The 22254-nt window shown below is 50.9% G+C and overlaps 1 protein-coding gene across 7 annotated transcripts in view; it reads right to left on the minus strand.

Moving 5' to 3' along the window:
• LOC105497437 (OCA2 melanosomal transmembrane protein) overlaps positions 1-22254 on the minus strand; it is a 387654-nt gene that overhangs the window by 82833 nt on the left and 282567 nt on the right. The window contains exon 24 of one of the 7 annotated variants that reach the window (XM_071067308.1): positions 9357-9454. The exons of the other annotated variants lie outside the window; for them this stretch is intronic. Coding sequence (XP_070923409.1) covers positions 9373-9454 — 82 coding nt within the window. The 3' untranslated portion in view covers positions 9357-9372. The remainder of the gene's footprint in view (positions 1-9356; positions 9455-22254) is intronic. 7 annotated transcript variants of the gene reach the window in all.

Below are 22254 nucleotides of genomic sequence, written 5' to 3' on the forward strand. Positions count from 1 at the left end.
TTATACGGCTTAAAGTACAGGAGGGACCATATTCTCCTTTCCTTTCCTTTCCTTTCTTTTCTTCTCTCTCTTTCTCCTGCCTGCCTTTCTTCCCTCCTGCCTGCCTTCTTCCTTCCTTCCTTCCTTCTTGCTTTCTTTCTTTTTTCATTAATCCATGCTTTTTATGCACATGAATGGACCAAGCACTGCGCCACTGGCCTGCTTGCCCAACCAACTTTCCTTCCCCTACTTCATCCTTTACGTGGCAGTGGAAATCTAACTGGGTCGTATGGCTAAAAATCATCCAGTGGCTTGGCTTTTGGGTAAAGCTTCTCATCTGCAGAGCCTGCACGGTCCTTCCTGGGTGGCCAGCGCCACCCAGCCTCACCTCCCATGCGAGCCACATGGCCCCCTGCAGCTTCTTCCATCCATAAGGTCCGTAACTTCCCGAGACATGCACCCACCACAGCGGAGTTAGCGACTGTGGCTTCTCACTCCTCTGCACCCCAGCATTCCCGGGTACCTCAACCACATCACCCAGCACACTGGACTGCGGTCACAGCGGAGGCTTGTCTCCCTGTTAGGGTGTGAGCTACTGTAGGCCAAAGAAGGGCCTAATTCATCTCTGACTCCTGTGGCCCAATAAAACTTAGCTGAGTTCCGTCGACTTGAGACAATGAGAGTCTGCACTGAGGACCAAGAGTGAGGCTAAACAGGAGGGCAGAGGGGAAAAGCAGTGCCCTGTGTGGCCCACATTGCCCAGAGGTCTCTGTGTGGCCAAGTGCTGGCATCCAGCACAACTTCAGAAGAGGGGCGGCCAGGGCGCTCAGCCATCTGGTGCCTGCAGGTCCAACAACTCCCGGGCTGTTTACAAAACTGGAAATCTCATGTTTGTAATTGCTGACAATGCTCATTTATCTTTATCCAACCAGCTTTGAAAGAAGGAGAATTGCAATGGAACTAATTGAGTGACCAATGCAGCCACAGATCAATGGGGCTTGGCTACTCAAAGCCGGCATCATCTATTACGGGATGCTTTTTCCAGTTGGACCAGAAATGGATCACATATGTAGCTCGGCTAGGTTTCAGAGTTATAAAGCTGACAGCAAGTTAGGTCTGTGCCACCTTCCGCAACCTTGTGTTTGTGAAACTATTACTAGAACCTGAAAAGGATGATGTCTATACTCTTCTGGGATGTTTAACATGCACACCTGGTAAAACAATGAGCAGGACTTCTACCATTAAAAAAAAAAAAAATTATTTCAGATGAATCTTAGCTGGACCTCTTCTCCTATCAGGATTTCAGGATTTGGTTTTAAAAATAAAATGGTGACTCTTCAGGTGCTGCATTTATTACTAAAATAATACAAAGCTGTGTTCGGAGTCCTTGCTTTAATCTTCTGTGGGTGGAATCCTAGGATTTGAGAGCTGAAATTGCCTCCAGCACCATAGCCTTCAGCCCTCTATCCTACTCACATGCACATTTATTTATTCCATGAGTTTCACTCAACCTCAGGACCCTGAAGTCTACGGGGTTAAGAACAGAGATAACAGGGTCTCTAGGACCATTCTGCGGTGTGCACGGGCCTGCCTGGGGCAACTTGTGTAGCCGCAGTTCTTCCTCACCCAATGACAGAGGCTTGTCCTTCCTCATGATGCTGGCTTGTGTTTTGAGGGGGCTGGGAGATGGCCCTCCTGGGCTGTGTGAATGGACGTGCCCACCACAGGCTCAGGGCAGATGACACACAGCCACAACTCCACTGCTATAATGAGGAGGCCCCCACCCCACTAGCCGGCACTTGGTGGGACTGTGTGACGCTGGGGGCTGGGGAGATGTCAGGATTTTGCAGGATTCCTACAGAAAATTCTCTCTAGAGGCTGGGCGTGGTGGCTCAAGCCTGTAATCCCAGCACTTTGGGAGGCTGAGACGGGCAGATCACGAGGTCAGGAGATCGAGACCATCCTGGCTAACACGGTGAAACCCCGTCTCTACTAAAAAATACAAAAAAACTAGCCGGGCGAGGTGGCGGGCACCTGTAGTCCCAGCTACTCGGGAGGCCGAGGCAGGAAAATGGCAGGAACCCAGGAGGCGGAGCTTGCAGTGAGCTGAGATTGCGCCACCGCACTCCAGCCTGGGCGACAGAGCGAGACTCCGTCTCAACAAAAATAAAAGAAAATTCTCTCTAGAGAAGATCTTTTCTTAGTAAGTCACATCTTCAAAGATCCTGCAAACAGGAGGAGGAGATAAGGTGCATGTGCCAAAAGCTGCAAGAATGTATGTGCTCCTGGATCAGCACCTCCGCATCAGGGACGCTCCGAAAACTGCAGACAAGTCAGCGCCCCTCATCTTTGAGAGGCATGGCCAGCAGCTGCTTTGAGTCCTGAGCTGGACCACAGGTGCCCTGGTGTGGGTCGTGGCTCAGCACAGACGGCTGCAGGGTGTGGCTCACTGTCCCACAAGCAAGGGACAACACGCACAGAAGAGTGCATTCAGGAGGACTTGCTGCACCCATTCCAGGAAGAATGGGCCACGGAACTGGAAATTTAGAGGCAGATTTTTACACGTGGTCTTCCCCACTCTGTCAGAAAACAACTTCAAATGAGTTGGGAGTATATCAATACACAAGCAGGACTGTAGCCATGCATATCTTTGGCATTAATTACTGCTAGTGGGCTGAAACCTAAGGGGGCATGACGAAGTTTCCAGTAAATACACATGTGCAGATGCTGAATACTGCAAGAGGTACCTGGATCGCTGTACATTAGATAAAAGGAAGTGTGTTATAGAGCCAGGAATTTAAAAGTAAAGTATATACATGCATAAAATAGACATCCTCACTCCCAAATGATGGCGTAGCGAAGGCCTTTAAAAATGACATGCTCTTCAGGTGCATTCCTGTTGGAATGCCTACATCCTTCTCAAATGCCAATTTTTACGCAGAAGTTCCACATAAAAGGTCATGTACTGGAGGATCTATGAAAACAAATGCATTTTTTTTTCCTCAGCACAAAGACAAAGCATAATTTATACGTTTGAGTTTTCAATCTCTGGTTCTTTTCAGAATCTGTAACTATTAATAGAAAACAATCTGTTCTAGTGGTTCAGATGTCAGATTTAAAAAGACAGCAGAGCAGACCCTCTCTATGGGAAGCAGGTGGGAGCTATTCTACAGGGGGCTGATTTCCAATTTGTTAATCGCTGAGTGGCTTACATTCGTTCCATTACAGGGGTGACTGTACCCTAACCTTGCTACACGACTCTGTCGCCTCCCCTTAGAATACCCATGCCTGGAAAACCTTCAATCTGGGTGAAAACAGTTTAAATAAGCACATTTCTGTAGCGTCTGTGCTCCCAGCCGTGCTGAACCCTTGTTTAATAGAGTGTTTTACATACTTTACACAGACACTGTCATTGTTCAGAGTTGGCCTGGCCTTTTCACAGTAACTATTTTGGACATGTTTTTGTGTCTTTCTTTTTGGCTGAATTTTTCAGCCATCGAAAGCTCCTTCCATTCCTCCTCCCACCAGCAGCTTCTCTGTCACAATAAACGGCACCACTGTTGACCCAGTTTCTCCACCCGTAAGCTCGGGAGTCTCCCTGAAACCTCTCTCCCTTCCCCTCCCTTGCCCAACTCACTGATCCTCCACAGGCAAGTTGGTGCTACATCCAAATGGGCCCCACTCTCACCCTCTCCCTCCGCTGATGCTCCACCAAACACCAGCATCAGCTCTTCAACACCTCTCTGCTTCTCCTTATCAGTAAGGATCTTTTCGAAACAATTATCAGGTCAAGTTTCCAAGCCCTGAGAGCAGGGTAGGCTGTCAGAAGTAGAGCTCCAAGGGGTGGCACCCTGCCTGGCAGCTTCGCCTCCCTGGAGAAAGACCCCGCACACCCCCCCCGCTCTACTCCCCACATGGGTCCAGAGCTGCCTTCTCTCACAGCCACACACTCTCCGCGGTGTGTCTCCATCCACACCGCTGCCTATATGGGAATAGAAAGCTCCGCAAGTTACAGGGTTATATCACGCGGGCACGTTTCACTTGTACATTTATAACTTTGTAGAATGTACTTAAGTCACTTGAATTTGCCTATTTAAGAAAAAAATCAATAGTTGTTCTAAAGCACATTCTTTTTGTGCTTTCAGCAGCATCGTAATTGAGTCTGTTAGTTTTTAATGCTTGTGCACCACTGCCAGCCTGCTTATGTACTCCCAGAAGGGAAAAGAGGAGGCTCCGGTCGTCCACAGTTCTAGCAGGACCCCAGGTTCTGTGATTCACACATCTACTCTCTGACTGGAGGAACAGGCAGCACTTGCTGTTTTATTTGTTGGAACAACACCAAATCCTGGACATCCATGCTAATTTATTTTTACCCAAGACATGTGTTTCTAAGACGTCTATGAGAGAAAGCACAGTGCAATGGGAAAGGCTTAGATGTGGGCAGAGAGAGCTGTGAGGATCCCAGCCCGGCCTCTCGCCACCTGAGGGGCATGAGCAAGCCCCTGTCCCACGTGGACACCAGCACCCTCACCTGGCAATGGTCAACAGGATGCCCAAGAGATCTGCAGGAAACAGCACGTGCTGGGCACTTAGCATCACGCCAGGCAGGTACTCAGCGAGTGCTGGTGTCCCCCAGAGAGTGTAACGGGGCTAAGCACAGAGTCCTGCCAGAGCATAGCCTATCATCGTCCAGAGCACTGCCCTTCCCAACTCTGCCGGGCGTTCCCCGGCCCCACCTTGGAAGCAAACACCATCAGTGGCAACTTGCATGAAAAACTGTATGGAAAAATCTGCAGCAAGCACAGACCTGCCTCCCACACTCCCCCTTTTCCTCATCCAAGGTTTCTCCAGCCCCACTTACCCCCTCAGTGTCCCTCCAATCACAAGCCCTGGGACCTGGAGCTCTCTGGCAACCCGCTCTGAGAGTTTTTGTCCAGCAGATGGAGAAGATTCTCCCAACCTCACAGGAAGGAGCCAGGGGATCACCCACTTCACACGCAGGGACAGTCCCTGTCAGTCATAAGCATTTCCTGGAGTCACAGAACACATCCTCACTGGGGGCCCCTGCGCTGCTGTCTCCCTTCACCTCTTCACCTCCCTGGTGAAGCGCAGCACCCCTGCCCCCTGTGAGGAGCAGCTGCTGATGAGAGGAAAGGCTTTGATCTAAAGGGCTGGCTCTGAAAGATGGAATTTCAGGCTTTACTGAAATAAAACGTGGGTCAACAGGAATTGGGCCTCAGACGCTAGATGTCAGAGTCCTCAAGAATCCCCTCCAATGCTCCATCGTCTTGCTAGTTCCCTGTGTGTATGTCAATCCCTGGAGGCAAAGGGGGCGTATCTTATAGAGCACAAACAGTACCTTCCCGACACAGAGAAGAAATTTAGAATTCATGTTGTCTGTGCTAGACCTTGACCTTAAGGAAAGGAAAACCAAGGTCTGTGAAACCATTTATGGGAAGAACAGACCTAGCTCTGTTCTAGTTCATGGGCAGGAGGCGGGTTCAGAAACTCACAGCAGGCAGAGGCTCCGTTGACGGTGACGGAGACTGTTATCGCTGTGTGGCAGGAGTCTCATAGAAACACCCTGGATGATGGCATTGAAGCTTAAGAGTCTAGGACAAAAATGACTAGTATGAGTTTAATTTGTTACGTTTAGTTTGCGGACAGGGAGTGTTTAGAATAAGATGACTCTGAAGCTGGAGGAAAACGTCCACCAGCAGCAGACAGAACCAGGTTCGCTAAGATGCACGCAGGAGGATGAGCTACAGAGAGGCTGGGGGGCGACGGTGATGAGGCTGAGGAGTAACTGGAAACACAGGAGTTCCCTGGGGGCTCCATGTTTCCTGAGGGGCCTGGAGAAGCTGGAGGGGGCTCCCATGTTGGCCACACTAGAGTTTTTTTCTGAGTCCTGGCCCTGGCCTGCCTGCAACGGCTCTGCTGGGAAGCCAGCCAGGACGCACTGTACCCGGAGCTGACCCGAGACGGCAGCCTGGCGCCAGGACAGGGAGGGGTGTGAGCAGCAGCTGTGCAGGCACCAGGGTGTGCAGGGTGGGCGAGAGGGTTACGTGCAACATGCTGCCACTAGGCAAGCATTGATAAGCAACAATCAAACACTTGGGCTTAAATTATTGATTAATCAGGTTAAGAAAAAAAGATGAAAATGTCTTTTAAGATGGGAGGTGGGTCACAGGGAGAGCTTGGAGGAAGAGGAAGAGCCAGGCTATGGCCAGTCATCCTGCTTCCTCTTCTGGCTCACAGCTGACCAGGCTGACCAGGCTGACCAGAGCTCTTGTGAGCTTGGTTCTGCCTAAGAGAGGGGAATAACAAACATCCAATTTTTGCTGATACTTTTTCCCCAAAGGTACAAACAAATTCTGCCACAGGAGAGGAGTTTTTGAAAAAGGCAATATAATTTTACTTTCAATTTTGTTTTATATGTTCACATTTTTTGTATAATGACTTATAATTGTTCATATATGAAAAACCTTCATTTACAGGAGGTCATGACCCAGAGAAAATAACTTCACAAGACTGAGACATCTCTGTGAGGGGAGAATGGGTTATAAAATGATTCTGCTGCTTCCTCGTCCTGACTCTGATGGTCAGGAGTTGTCTAAAGTTATAGAAGTCCTCCTGAACTTTTCTTATTGGTTTGACAAAAAAAAAAAAAAAAAATCAAATTTTCTGTCATTAAACAAATACAAATGACTTTCTGTCATTAAACAAATACACAGAAAACACCAGGCTCGCTGAAGATGCTCGTTCATTATTACATAACCAGTGGGTGTGGGGTTTGGATGCTGATTCTAACATTCAAAATAACATCCAAGGTAACTACATTTTGTGCCCTGCTTTAGAAATTTTCAAGGTTTTGGATTTACAAAGGATTTAACAAAGTTAGGCTAGTAAGTACAGAGACACAATGTAGCCATGTAATAGCTTGATTTGAAAAGGCTGCAGCCTTTAAGAATTCCATTTAGAATATGGTTTCCTAGAACACAACCCAGATGGGCTGTTAAATAAAGAGAGAGACCAGCTGCACCTCGACAGATCTGCATCACAATTGGATCTTAAGAAAGCCAAACAATGTTTTTCATTAAACAAGAGAGCTCTTAATAAGTAGCTTTTTAAAAACATGATTATTCTCATTATTCAACAGAATGGAAGCCACTTTCTCTGCAATTGTCACACAAACTCTAGAGGAAGAGGGGAGACAATGGTTTCTGCATCTGCAAAGATGGACCAAGCTGACCTAAATTTGCAGCAGCCCTTAGGGCCCTGTGGATATTATCCACGCATTCACTCCAAGTACATTAAACACCTACTGCAGGTAGGCACTGTTCCAGCTCTGGGCACACAGCAGTGAACAGGTGGAGGTCTCTGTGCTCAGGAGCCTTAACCCTAGTTGAGGGAGAGTGACAATGAACAAATACATATACACTATATGAGGCAGAAAGCAGTATGGCGAAAAACAGGGAGGAAAGGAGTGCGGGACTCCTACTACAATTCGAGAGGTCAAAATTGCCTGTCTGAAAAAGGCAATATCCTTTATAAACATAGATGTAAAATATCTTTTAAGCACTTTGGGAGGTCGAGGCGAGTGGATCACCTGAGGTCAGGAGCTGGAGACCAACCTGGCCAACATCGTGAAACCTCACCTCTACTAAAAATACAAAAATTAGCTGGGCGTGGTGATGCGTGCCTGTAATTCCAACTACTCAGGAGGCAGAGACAGGGGAATTGCTTGAACTTGGGAGGTGGAGCTTGCAGTGAGTCAAGATCGCACCACTGTGCTCCAGCCTGGGCGACAGAGCAAGACTCCGTCTCAAAAAAAAAAAAAAAAAAAAAAAAACGAGCAGAAACCTGAGAAAAGTGAGCAGCCAGCCATGTCCCTTCATCATGGGCAAGAGTTCCAGAGACGGGAAACAGGCAGCAAAGACCCCACATCAGTATTGGGCTCAAAAAGCAGTAAAAAGGCGGGAGTGATGCAGGGGAGAACTGTAGGACATGAGATCAGACGAGACGGGGCCACAGCACATGAAACCTCACAGGCTCTGTAAGGACTTGAGTCATAAAAGGTATATTATCCAGCCACATGGAGTTAAATTAGATATGAACAGCAGAAAAGTCCCTGGACTGTGCCCAAATATTTCGAATATAAATAATGCATTTCTAAATAACCTGTAGATCAAAAAAGAAGCCAAAAGGAAACTAGAAATTTTGTTTTCTGAAATGAATGAAAAAGAAAATGTCAGGCTGTGAGCCCAAGCCAAGCCATCGCATCCCCTGTGACTAGCACGTATATATGCCCAGATGGCCTGAAGTAACTGAAGAATCACAAAAGAAGTGCAAATGCCCTGCCCCGCCTTAACCGATGACATTCCACCACAAAAGAAGTGAAAATGGCCGGTCCTTGCCTTAAGTGATGACATTACCTTGTGAAATTCCTTTTCCTGGCTCATCCTGGCTCAAAAAGCTCCCCCACTGAGCACCTTGTGACCCCCACTCCTGCCCACCAGAGAACAACCCCCCTTTGACTGTAATTTTCCTTTACCTACCCAAATCCTATAAAACGGCCCCATCCTTATCTCCCTCCGCTGACTCTCTTTTCGGACTCAGCCCGCCTGCACCCAGGTGATTAAAAAGCTTTATTGCTCACACAAAGCCTGTTTGGTGGTCTCTTCACATGGACACGCATGACAGAAAACACAACATATCAGAATTTGTATGACTGCACCAAAGCATTCCCAAGGTAGAAATCAATAACACTAAACATCTATATTGAAAAAGTATCATATCAATGACTTCAGCTTCCATCTGAAAAAAAATGGAAAAAGGAGAAAAAAAAAAGTAAGCAGAAAAAAGAAAATAACAAGATCAAAGGAGAAATCAATGAAATAAAAAAAAAACAGAAAACACAGAGAATGAAATCGAAGGCATTTGTTTTCAGAAAATCAATAAAATTGATAAACATCTATCAAGACTGATCAGAAAAAAATATAGAAGACACAAATTATCAACATCAGGAATGAGAGAGGTAGCAGTACTACAGACTGTACAGATATTAAAAGGATGATAAGTAAATAATATGAACTATTTCATGTGAACAAATGTGACAGCACATACAATGAACAAATTCCTTGAAGACACAAATCATCAAAGTTCACCCAAGAACAAAGAGATAACAGGAATAACCCTGTTACTATTTAAGAAATTGAGGCCAGGCATGGTGGCTCACATCTGTAATCTCAGCACTTTGGGAGGCCGAGGTGGACAGATTGCTTGAACCCAAGGGTTCAAGACCAGCCTGGGCAACATGGTAAAACCCTATCTCTACCCCAAAAAAAAAAAATTAGCCAGGTGTGGTGGTAACGTACCTGTAGTCTCAGCTACTCAGGAGGCTGAAGTGGGAAGATTGCTTAAACCTGGGAGGTTCAGGCTGCAGTGAACCAAGACTGCATCACCGCGCTCCAGCCTAGGCAACAGAACGAGACCCTGCCTCAAACAAAAATGTTGTTTGAAATCATAATGCAAAACCTTCCCACAAGGGAAAACCCCAGACCTCAGGGTTTGACTGGTGAACTGTACCAAACATATAAGGTTGAAATTATAGTAATTCTACACAAACTCTTCCTAAAAACTGAATAAAAGAGAATCCTTCCCAACTCATTAAATGAGCTCATAATTACCCTACTATGAAAACCAAAGACATTAAAAGAAAAGGAAACTACAGGACAATCTCTTATAAACATAGTTGTAAAACATATTTTTAAAACTTTAGCAAATCTAATCCAAGAATATATTAGAAGAATAGCAATATGCTGGGCGCGGTGGCTCACCAGCACTTTGGGAGGCTGAGGTGGGCAGATTACAAGGTCAAGAGATCAAGACCATCCCGGCCAACATGGTGAAACCCTGTCTCTACTAAAAATACAAAAATTAGCTGGGTGTGGTGGCGGGCACCTGTAGTCCCAGCTACTTGGGAGGATGAAGCAGGAGATTCCCTTGAAGCCAGGAGGCAGAGGTTGCAGTGAGCCAAGATCATGCCACTGCACTTCAGCCTGGCAACAGAGTGAGACTATATCTCAAAGAAGGATAACAATACATCATGATCAAGTGAAGTTTATCCAGAAACGCAGGATGATTTAACACCTAACAGGCAATCAATGTTACCTACGTTACCTACGTTACCAGTGTTACCTAATGTTACCTACGTTAACAAACTAAAATATATATATTTTTTTAATAGAGCGAAGGCACTTGAAAAACTCAACACTCATTCATAATAAAAAAAACTCTGCACACCAGGAATAAACAAGTAATTTCTTAACTTGAAGAAGAATATCTAAAATGCGTGTGTGCACACACACACCCACACACAGTTACATCATATTTAACGGTGAGAGTGTTTGTGCTTCCTGGCTAACATCAGGAATAAGACAAGAGATCCACTCTCATCATTTCTATTAAACATTTTATTGGAGGTAAATGGCCAATGCATTTTACTGGAAAGTATAACCAATGCAATTAGGCAAGAAAAAAAGTAATGACATATAGATTGGAAAGAATGAAAGAAATCTCTATTTAGCTATAAACTAAATTTGATGTAATCTACAAAAAGACTACTAGAACTAGTAAGTTTAGTAAGGCCACCAGATATAAGATCCATTCATATATATCTATTATATTTCTATATAATAGCAATGAAGATCAGAAATTGGAATTTTTAAAAATAACTTTTATAATACCATCAAAATATAAAATACTTAAAAACAAAGTTGACAAAATATGTGAAAGGCTTGTACACTGAAAACAATACAATATTGCTGAAAGAAATAAAAGACTAAAAAAATGGAGAGCTATACCTTGATCATGGCAGGAGGACTTACTAGTGTCAAGCAGCTAATTCTCCCCAAGTTGTTCTACAGATTCAAATAAATCCCAATAAAATCACAGCAAGCTACTTGTAGATATTAACAAACTGATTTTAAAATTCATATGGAAATGCAGAGACCCCAGAATAGCCAAACAACACCCCAAAAAAACCCTGAAAGAACAAATATAAAGAACTGACACTGCCTGCTTTTAATAATCATTATAAAGCTGCAGTAATAAAACAGTGTAAATATAGGCCAAATAAGAGTTTGGAAATAAACTCACATACACAACTGATTTTTTTTTTTCCACAAAGATGCAAAGGAGATCCAGCAGCAAAAAGATTCATTTTCTACAAATGCTACTGGAACAACTGGACACCCAAATACCCCTCCCACACCCAAAATAAACCTGAATCCATACTTCACAGCATATACAAAAGTTAACTCAAGAGGGATCACAGACCTCAATGCAAAACCTAGAACTCTAAAATGTATAAAAGAAAACACAGAAGAAAATCTTTTTGACCCCAGGTTGCTTAGGTACAACACTAAAAAACACAATACATGAAAAACAAGTGGATTAAATGGACTTCATCAAAGTTAAATACCTCTCCTCCTCAAAAGACACTGTTAAAAAGAATGAACAGACAAGCCACAGGCTAGGAAAAGATATTTGCAAAGTATCTATCTTACAAAGGATTTGCACCTAGAGCATCTAAAGAATTCTGACAATTCAATAATAACAAACAAAACTCAAAAATTGGGAACATATTTGAACAAGACGCTTTACCAAATGAGAAATACAAACGGAAAATACGCACATAAAAAGATGCCCAACATCATTAGTCAGCAGGAAACCGTAAGTTTAAACTACAATGAGACAATATAATCCAGCAACCCCACGTCGGCATATATACCCAAAGAATTAAAAACACGTCTTGAAGAGTTATTTGTACACTCATGTTCATAGCAGCATCATTCAAAATAGCCAAAAGGTGGAAGAACTCCAGTATCCGTTGACAGATAAATAGATAAATTGCGGTATATCTACACAATGGAATATGCTTCAACCTTAAAAAGAAATTCTCACACGTGCTACCACGTGGATGAGCCTTGAGGACATGCTGCTGACTGAAATAAGCCCATCACGAAATGACAAATACTATATGATTCCATTTATACGAGGTACCCGGTAGTCAAGCTCATAGAGACAGAATGGAATGGTGGTTATCAGGATCTAGCACAAGGGCTAAATAGGGAGTTCATGTTTAAGGGGTACAGGCTTTCAGTTTTGCAAGATGAAAAGAGTTTTGAAGATGGATGGTAGAGATGGTTGCATAAGAATATGAATGTACTTAATGCCACTGAACTGCACATGCAAAATAGTCAAAATGGTAAACCTTATATGTATTTTACCACAATTAAAAAACAATGAGATAGCACTCACACTCACTATAATGAGTATAACAAATAAGACACAGTAACACATGTTGACAAAGACGTAGAGAAATGAGAATTCTCATACACTGCGGGCGGGAAGGAAAAATGCCATAACCATGTGGGAAATAGTAGGGCAATTTCTTTAAAATTTAAATACACACCATTTCATCCACTCATTCCACTGGGTAGAAGTGTGATGGGTATGTTAGCTATTGGATTGTGGTGATGATTTCACAAGGGTACATATGTGAAAACTTATTAAATTTTACACTTTAAATATTTGTAATTTATTGTATGTCAATTGTATCTCAACAAGACTGGTTAAAAAAAAATAAAAAGAGACTATGGCAGAATATAGTAAAGTGTGAAAAACCACACCAAAAGAATTTCTGGGTTCATTCTGAAAAAAAAATTTCTAACAAACCACTAGTACAATTTTCACTGAGGAATTGTTAGAACAGCAAATTGCGGCGCTCTACCCTTGCCTACTATGAAGTGCCTTGAAAAATAAACATTGATATTTTGCTCACTGATTGTGAATCTTAACAGGATGGCCCCTAAGCAACATTTATACACAAGGCAGGCAAAATTAACCATGTTTTGAGTATTGGGTTCTTTGCACTTGTCTTCTTGAAATTCAAAGGGAAAAAGTTGCCCAGTTTGAGTTTGTGAAGTAGAAAGACAGAATGGCCCAATTTCACGTGGATGGAAATAGAATCATTTCCTAGGAGTATAAAAAGGGAATTGCCCGAAGCACTTGCACATAGAATGCTCTTTTTTTTTTTTCATTATTTACACTATAGTTTTATTTCCTAAGGGGCTCTGACAAAAATAGAAGCATAAAATGCTAGCACCACAACGGACTTCAGAAACCATCTGGTTTCTCTTCTTTTCTGGGTAAGTAAACTGGAGTCCGGAGAATGGGAGGCGCCCGGGAAAGAGGCTGAAAAGAGGCCGGGGCGCCCCTCCCTCCCTTGGCCGGGAGGGACCAGCCACCGGCGGCCTGGGGACCACGGAGTCCTGGAGCCCCCAGTCCTGGCGCGAGGCAGGTCTGTTCCTTAGGAGAGGCGTGCGCTCATCCACCCGTTCCTTCCTCCAGTCGTCGTATTTTCCCAGCACCGGGCTCCCTTCTCCTCCCCCACGGCAGACCCCGCGGGCCGGCCACGGCCACGAACCACCCAGCTGCGCGGCGGGTGATCTAACTGTGCTTGTCCTCAACGCCACCGAGAAGCACCTGCAGGGGAGGCCTGCCCTGGAACAGGCGAACAGGATGGGAGGCAGCAGGAGGGTGTGCGGGAGCCGGGGACAGGGTGCGGGAGCCGGGGACAGGGTGCGGGAGCCGGGGAGGGTGTGTGGGAGCCGGGGACAGGGTGTGGGAGCCGGGGACAGGGTGTGTGGAGCCGGGGATGGGGTGTGGGAGCCGGGGATGGGGTGTGGGAGCCGGGGAGGGGGTGTGGGAGCCGGGGAGGGGGTGTGTGGGAGCCGGGGACGGGGTGTGGGAGCCGGGGACGGGGTGTGTGGAGCCGGGGAGGGTGTGTGGGAGCCGGGGACGGGGTGTGGGAGCCGGGGAGGGTGTGTGGCAGCCGGGACGGGGGTGTGTGGAGCCGGGGAGGGTGTGTGGGAGCCGGGACGGGGGTGTGTGGAGCCGGGGAGGGTGTGTGGGAGCCGGGGAGGGTGTGTGGGAGCCGGGGAGGGTGTGTGGGAGCCGGGGAGGGTGTGTGGGAGCCGGGGAGGGTGTGTGGGAGCCGGGAAGGGTGTGTGGGAGCCGGGGACGAGGGTGTGTGGGAGCCGGGAAGGGTGTGTGTGGAGCCGGGGAGGGTGTGGGGGAGCCGGGAAGGGTGTGTGGGAGCCGGGAAGGGTGTGTGGGAGCCGGGGAGGGGGTGTGTGGAGCCGGGGAGGGTGTGTGGGAGCCGGGAAGGGTGTGTGGGAGCCGGGGAGGGTGTGTGGCAGCCGGGACGGGGGTGTGTGGAGCCGGGGAGGGTGTGTGGGAGCCGGGGAGGGTGTGTGGGAGCCGGGGAGGGTGTGTGGGAGCCGGGAAGGGTGTGTGGGAGCCGGGGACGAGGGTGTGTGGGAGCCGGGAAGGGTGTGTGTGGAGCCGGGGAGGGTGTGTGGGAGCCGGGAAGGGTGTGTGGGAGCCGGGGAGGGTGTGTGGCAGCTGGGACGGGGGTGTGTGGAGCCGGGGAGGGTGTGTGGGAGCCGGGGAGGGGGTGTGGGAGCCGGGGAGGGGGTGTGTGGGAGCCGGGGAGGGGGTGTGTGGGAGCCGGGGAGGGGGTGTGTGGGAGCCGGGGAGGGGGTGTGGGAGCCGGGGACGGGGTGTGGGAGCCGGGGACGGGGTGTGGGAGCCGGGGAGGGTGTGTGGCAGCTGGGACGGGGGTGTGTGGGAGCCGGGACGGGGGTGTGTGGGAGCCGGGGAGGGTGTGTGGGAGCCGGGGAGGGTGTGTGGGAGCCGGGGAGGGTGTGTGGGAGCCGGGGAGGGTGTGTGGGAGCCGGGGACGGGGTGTGTGGGAGCCGGGGACGGGGTGTGTGGGAGCCGGGGACGGGGTGTGTGGGAGCCGGGAAGGGTGTGTGGGAGCCGGGGACGGGGTGTGTGGGAGCCGGGGAGGGTGTGTGGGAGCCGGGGAGGGTGTGTGTGAGCCGGGGAGGGAGTGTGTGAGCCGGGGAGGGGGTGTGTGAGCCGGGGAGGGGGTGTGTGAGCCGGGGAGGGGGTGTGTGAGCCGGGGAGGGGGTGTGTGGAGCCGGGGAGGGGGTGTGTGAGCCGGGGAGGGGGTGTGTGGGAGCCGGGGAGGGGGTATGTGGGAGCCGGGGAGGGGGTATGTGGGAGCCGGGGAGGGGGTGTGGGAGCCGGGGAGGGTGTGTGGGAGCCGGGGAGGGGGTGTGTGGAGCCGGGGAGGGGGTGTGTGAGCCGGGGAGGGGGTGTGTGGAGCCGGGGAGGGTGTGTGTGAGCCGGGGAGGGTGTGTGGGAGCCGGGGAGGGTGTGTGTGGAGCCGGGGAGGGTGTGTGGGAGCCGGGGAGGGTGTGTGTGGAGCCGGGGAGGGTGTGTGTGGAGCCGGGGAGGGTGTGTGTGAGCCGGGGAGGGGGTGTGTGGAGCCGGGGAGGGGGTGTGTGGAGCCGGGGAGGGGGTGTGGGAGCCGGGGAGGGTGTGTGTGAGCCGGGGAGGGGGTGTGTGGAGCCGGGGAGGGGGTGTGTGGGAGCCGGGGAGGGGGTGTGTGGGAGCCGGGGAGGGGGTGTGTGGAGCCGGGGAGGGGGTGTGTGGGAGCCGGGGAGGGGGTGTGTGAGCCGGGGAGGGGGTGTGTGAGCCGGGGAGGGGGTGTGTGGGAGCCGGGGAGGGTGTGTGGGAGCCGGGGAGGGTGTGTGGGAGCCGGGGAGGGGGTGTGTGGAGCCGGGGAGGGTGTGTGGAGCCGGGGAGGGGGTGTGTGGGAGCCGGGGAGGGGGTGTGTGGAGCCGGGGAGGGGGTGTGTGGGAGCCGGGGAGGGGGTGTGGGAGCCGGGGAGGGGGTGTGTGGGAGCCGGGGAGGGGGTGTGGGAGCCGGGGAGGGGGTGTGTGAGCCGGGAAGGGGGTGTGTGAGCCGGGGAGGGGGTGTGTGGGAGCCGGGAAGGGTGTGTGGGAGCCGGGGAGGGTGTGTGGGAGCCGGGGAGGGGGTGTGTGGAGCCGGGGAGGGGGTGTGTGGGAGCCGGGGAGGGGGTGTGGCAGCTGGGACGGGGGTGTGTGGAGCCGGGGAGGGTGTGTGGGAGCCGGGGAGGGTGTGTGTGGAGCCGGGGAGGGGGTGTGTGGGAGCCGGGGAGGGGGTGTGGCAGCTGGGACGGGGGTGTGTGGAGCCGGGGAGGGGGTGTGTGAGCCGGGGAGGGTGTGTGTGAGCCGGGGAGGGGGTGTGTGGAGCCGGGGAGGGGGTGTGTGGGAGCCGGGGAGGGGGTGTGTGGGAGCCGGGGAGGGGGTGTGTGGGAGCCGGGGAGGGGGTGTGGGAGCCGGGGAGGGGGTGTGTGAGCCGGGGAGGGGGTGTGTGAGCCGGGGAGGGGGTGTGTGGGAGCCGGGGAGGGTGTGTGGGAGCCGGGGAGGGTGTGTGGGAGCCGGGGAGGGGGTGTGTGGAGCCGGGGAGGGGGTGTGGAGCCGGGGAGGGGGTGTGTGGGAGCCGGGGAGGGGGTGTGTGGGAGCCGGGGAGGGGGTGTGTGGAGCCGGGGAGGGGGTGTGTGGGAGCCGGGGAGGGGGTGTGGGAGCCGGGGAGGGGGTGTGTGAGCCGGGGAGGGGGTGTGTGAGCCGGGGAGGGGGTGTGTGAGCCGGGGAGGGGGTGTGTGGGAGCCGGGGAGGGTGTGTGGGAGCCGGGGAGGGGGTGTGTGGAGCCGGGACGGGGGTGTGTGTAGTCGGGGAGGGGGTGTGTGGGAGCCGGGGAGGGGGTGTGGCAGCTGGGACGGGGGTGTGTGGAGCCGGGGAGGGGGTGTGTGAGCCGGGGAGGGTGTGTGTGAGCCGGGGAGGGGGTGTGTGGGAGCCGGGGAGGGGGTGTGTGGAGCCGGGGAGGGGGTGTGTGGGAGCCGGGAAGGGTGTGTGGGAGCCGGGGAGGGTGTGTGGGAGCCGGGGACGGGGTGTGGGAGCCGGGGACGGGATGTGGGAGCCGGGGAGGGTGTGTGGGAGCCGGGGAGGGTGTGTGGGAGCCGGGGAGGGTGTGTGGGAGCCGGGGACGGGGTGTGGGAGCCGGGGAGTGGGCCCCACCCGCAGAGCCCCAGCGCGGCCGCGTCCACCCCGGCCTGGAGCAGGTGACGGTTCGATGGAGACGCCACGCGAAGCAATGCAGAGCTGTTGGCTTTACGATTTCATGTTGAAAACACAGCGTGGGCCGTGAACCTGGGGCGATAAGCCTGAAGGGCTGCTCCCCCAGGCTGGGAACCGCGAAGGAGGCCTGGGCCGGCTGCGAGGCAGCTACAGGAGAAGCGGCTCGTGTTCCAGATGCTTCGTTGGGACAGAGTTCGTGTTCCAGATGCTTCGCTGGGACGCAGCAGGCAGACGGCTGCACACCGCGGGGGCGGGTGTAAAACGCAAACCAACCCCGAACCTCCAGGCGGCTACGGCATCGCACTAACCCCAGCGCGGGGCCCTGGGAGCGCATGGAGCTGCCGGCCCGGAGGGGGCCGCTGCCCGGGCAGGGGCGGGAGGGGAGGAGGACCCATGGCACGTCCAGGGTCCGCCTGCGAGCGGTGGAGCTGGAGCCGGCCGCTGGCAGATGCCCTGGGCTAGGACGAGAACAGAAATGAGGGTGGCAGGGGAGCCCTGGACGTGCCATGGAGGTGCGCAGAGCTGGAAGTGCACAGTGAGCGCTGCCTGGAGAAGACCCTCCACGCTCTCCACATCCAGATGGGAATGCAGGCTTCGGGAGTGCCCAGGAGACCCAGGCGGGGGGGCAGCCAGAGCGAGGCCCCCACACACCCAGGGCATGGGATTCAAAGGCTACAGGGCGGGGGAACCTGGCTCTCCAGAACGAAGCGCGCCCCAGCCTCCACTCGTCTCCAGGCTGAATGGCCGAGCCCGGACACCACCGCGGAGTTACAGTGCAGGTTTGTCAGGCCCTGAGGAGACTGTTTAAATAATACTTTCTAAAAAGATGAACTTTAGAAGATGCCAGTGCCTGGCTAATGGCACCAGCCGCATGCTGGCTGTTGGGAAGGCGAGGGCTCTTCTGGTGCTCCACCCTCCCTGGGTGGGGAAGTCCAGCTGGGAGCAGAGGGCTGACTTCCAGCTTCTGTTTCCAACATAAGTTGTGTACAATCCTAGGCTTACACTAAAAAGAAGTGGAACTTTCTAGAGAGAAAATAGTTGTTTTTCATGGTGCTTTAAGATTTCCAACTGTTAAACGGAGCCTGACAGCCAGGTTTGCGCTGTGGTTCACGGATGTCTAAAGTGCACAAGATGAAAAACTGGTCTTCCTACCGAAAAGGAACGTACTGTGAGAAGCGTGGACAAGCTTAGGGAGAAAGCAACGGAATTCAGACGTGAGCATGCGTAACGCCCCGGCCCTGCTCCTCGGCTGCGTTCCCAGTGGAGAAGGGTCGGGGCAGAAGATCCCAGAGCTCGTGCAACACAAGGAGGGCTCTTCCCTAGTGCCCCGCTCCACCCGTGCCCCTGGCTTCCTGTGCCCACTGTGCGCTCTCCTACGCCTCAGCCTGTCCCTCCCGGCAGGGATGCGTCTACCTGGCACACACGGTTATGATTCTCAATAAAAAAGAGGTGTCAAAAAGGCGGCCCTGTGGGAAGAGGGTTTTTTACAGGGAAAATAAGAAACCAGCTCCACTTCACTGGTGGCCCAGACTGCAGAGAGGACCGTGGCCACCTTAATAACAGCTGGCAGATGGTGAGAGAGGCCTGGGTGGGAGGTGGCCACGTGGCCGAGCCTCACTGCCCATCTCTCCCACTGGTCAGCCCCTCAGTCTCTTCACTCTGGCATTCTAGCCGGGGCTCCTGCCCACACCCCTCATGGCATGGCCCGAGCCAGACCTGGACACTGTCCCAAGGTCCTGCCTCCCCTGTCTACCCGCCAGCATTCCTGACCTAGTCACCCCGGCCCACCTCTGGGGAAGCCCTCTACCCATCCGTGGAGCGTCCTGGGTGATGCTTACCAGGGAGAACAGACTGCCTCACACCCTCTAAGCCCTTCTGATGGCGTCCTGTAACACCAAGGAAACGTCCAGACTTCTCACTGTCTCCCCACTCAAGCCAAGGGTCTTTCCCCCGGGCTCCCCCAGCCTCACCCCCACTCCCCACTGACTGCCCTCACTTCTCTCAGACCACAGGGCAGCTGGGGGAGTCTACTGACCACTCTGGGTGCCGGTGCTGTGGAGCTGTGGCCAGTCACTGCTGCTATGTGACTTCTCCCTTTGCCCAGTGTGTCCTCAGCTTCCCCGTGTCTTCAGAGCTAAGTCAAGACAGGCACGAAGAATAATGAGTGCCTCTGCGTTGGTGTCATCCACACACGTCAGGGAAGGCGCCTTCGTCCCCTCCTCAGACAACCCATGCTCCCTTCACTGGGGCAGATGGAGGCGTCACATGCTCCTCTGCTTGACGGAGGCTAAGAAATTATGGCCTAGAGACTTGCACTGAAGTAGGTTGCACAGCTGTGGATTTATTGCTTGGCCTTTTTCACTCTTCCGAAGAAAATGGACTTTAAAAATAATCTGCTCTCCCATAAAAAAAAGAAGAAATTCTCAGGAAGGAAAATCAGTCATGCCATCAAACTTACTGAAAAGCTCTCTAGAGCAAAGTTTTCAAATGCTTCTTTAATCTGGTTACATAACCTGGGTATTAAGACATAAAGCAAGGTTCTCCCTGGACCCAGAGGCACCTGCTGTCCACAGGAGGCTGACCCATCAGCTCCCCGAGGGCAGGGCTGGAGGGATCTTCTCCCCTGCGTGTTTACTGACAGCACTGCTTTCTCCATGACTTCACACATGCCTGTGTGTGTGCAAGTGTGTGTGTGCAAGTGTGTGTGTCCATCTGTTGCAGACACAGGTGCCTTTCCAGGTGGTGATGACTATTGAGGAAGGCAAGTCATTGAGGTGGTGGCCCCAGAGGGCATCCCAGTCTCTACTCTATGTGGGGGTAAATGCAGAGTTACGCTTCAGGAATAAGACAACAGGGTGTAAAAGAGGGAGAAACGTTTGCTCCAGCAAGCCCACATTTGTGGGAGGAAGTGGAAGAACTCCCACGTGCGCAGCACAGCTGGGCAAAGGTGTGAACGCCTAGAACAATCGGAGGATTTTAAGCTGGGGAAGTAATGCTCAGGGAGCCTGAGCTGGCCATGGGGCAGACGTCGCAACCTCCTTCCCTTTGGCTGAAAGTAATGAACTGGGACCTGGGTGCTGGGTCGGGGAGCAGAGGCAGGGAGGACCTCTGGGAGGCATGATTCACTTCCTTATAAAGAGAAACTGTCCCACCACACAACTGTCTCAAGATGGAATGGGCTTTCGTAGAAGCTGGAACCACATGGCAGAAATTTTAAAACCATGCATGGGGTGGAGAGAAGGTGGGGGAACAATCTCTACACTTAAGCGCTGCACTGACATTCTATGACTCGGAGGTTTCCAGCCTGGATATTTAGAAAAACGTACCCGAATTGACAGAAAAGGGGAGGGCAGGCTATGAAGGATGGGCAGGGGGCACCGCGCACTTGGCACAAGGGCAGCAGGGAGCCGGGGTCTGAGGAATGCAGGCTGGGCATCAAGGAAGAAGCTGGAGCTGGGTTTGGTGAGGAACAGTGAGGAGCTTCTCATGGGATCCCCATGGGATTATCACAAGCTTAGGCTGGCCTACGTGCTGGCCACATCCCAGGACAACAGCTGTCCTGCTCCCGCCTCTTCTAGACGCCCTCCCCATGACTGAACAGATGGGACTCTGGGGTATGCCACCATTCTCCCTCTTCACCTCCCTGTTGTCTGCCCTCTGTCTTTTGACATTACCTCCAGGGGCATCCAGCCAGTGTCCTCCACACCATGAGCTCACTGCAGCCCCCAAAGGCTCCCCAACCTTGCAACTCCTCCCCCTCAGTCCCCTCTCCTGCCTCAAAGAACTTCCTCTTGCCCTTGTGGGCTTCTTCCTGTGTGCTTGTTTCCCAGATTCCTTCACTTTCTGCAGTTACCTCCATTTTGGACAATGCTGAATCTTACCGTTTGGGACACTGGCATTCTTTCCTCTTTTATTGCTTCCCATTTTAGAAGAACTATTCTAATTTAAAAAGTTATCAGCTTCTCATTTGATAAAATTCAGCATCCCTTTATGATAAAAATCGTCAACAAACTAGGCACAGAAGGGACGTAAATTAATAAAAGTGATATATGACAAACCCATAGCCAACATCATACTGAATGGGGAAAAGTTGAAAGCATTCCTCCTGAGAACTGGAGCAAGACAAGGATGCTCTCTCTCAACGCTCCTATTCAACAGTATTGGAAGTAATAGCCAGAGCAATCAGGCAAGAGAAAGAAAGAAAGAAAGGGTATCTAAGTCGGAAAAGAGAAAGCCAAACTATCACTGTTTGCCGAAGATATGATAGTATACCTAGAAAACCCTAAAGACTCCTCCAAAAGACTCCCAGATATGATAAACTTTCAATAAAGTCTCAGGTTACAAACTCAATGTATAGAAATCAGTAGCTGCTATACACCAATAACGACCAAGCTAAGAATCAAATCAAGAACTCAGCTCCTTTTACAATAGCTGCAAAACATAAAATAAAATACCTAGGAATATATTTAACCAAGGAGGTCAAAGATCTCTGTAAGGAAAACTACAAAACACTGCTGAAAGAAATCACAGATGACACAAACAAACGGAAATACATCCCATGCTCATGGATGGGAAGAATCAATATTGTGAAAATGACCACACTGCCCAAAGCAATCTACAGATTCAATGAAATTCCCATCAAAATGTGAACATCATTTTTTATAGAATTTTTTAAAATCCTAAAATCCATGTGCTACCAAAAAAAAAAAAAAAAAAAAAAAAAGAGCCTGAATAGATAAAGCAAACTTAAGCAAAAAGAACAAATCTTGAGACATCACGTTATTGGACTTCAAATTATGCTACAAGGCTATAGTTACCAACACAGCCTGGTAATGGTATAAAAGCAGGCACATAGACCAATGAAAGTCAGAAACAAAGCCAAATACTTGTAGCCAACTGATCTGTGACAAAGCAAACAGAAACATAAATTGGGAAAAGGACACCCTGTTTACTAAATGACACCGGGAAAACTGGCCAGATGAAGAGGAATGAAACTGTATCTGTATCTCTCCCCAGTACAAAAATCAACTCAAGATGGATCCAAGATTTAAATCTAAGACCTGAAATCACAAACATTCTAGAAGATAACCTTGGGAAAGCTCTTCTGGACACCGGCCTGGGCAGAGAATTCATGACTAAGACCCCAAAAGTAAATGCGACAAAAATGAAAGTAAATAAATGGAACCTAATTAAGTTA

This window comes from Macaca nemestrina, chromosome 7 (assembly GCF_043159975.1).
Source record: "Macaca nemestrina isolate mMacNem1 chromosome 7, mMacNem.hap1, whole genome shotgun sequence".
In the NCBI taxonomy this organism is placed as follows: domain Eukaryota; kingdom Metazoa; phylum Chordata; class Mammalia; order Primates; family Cercopithecidae; genus Macaca; species Macaca nemestrina.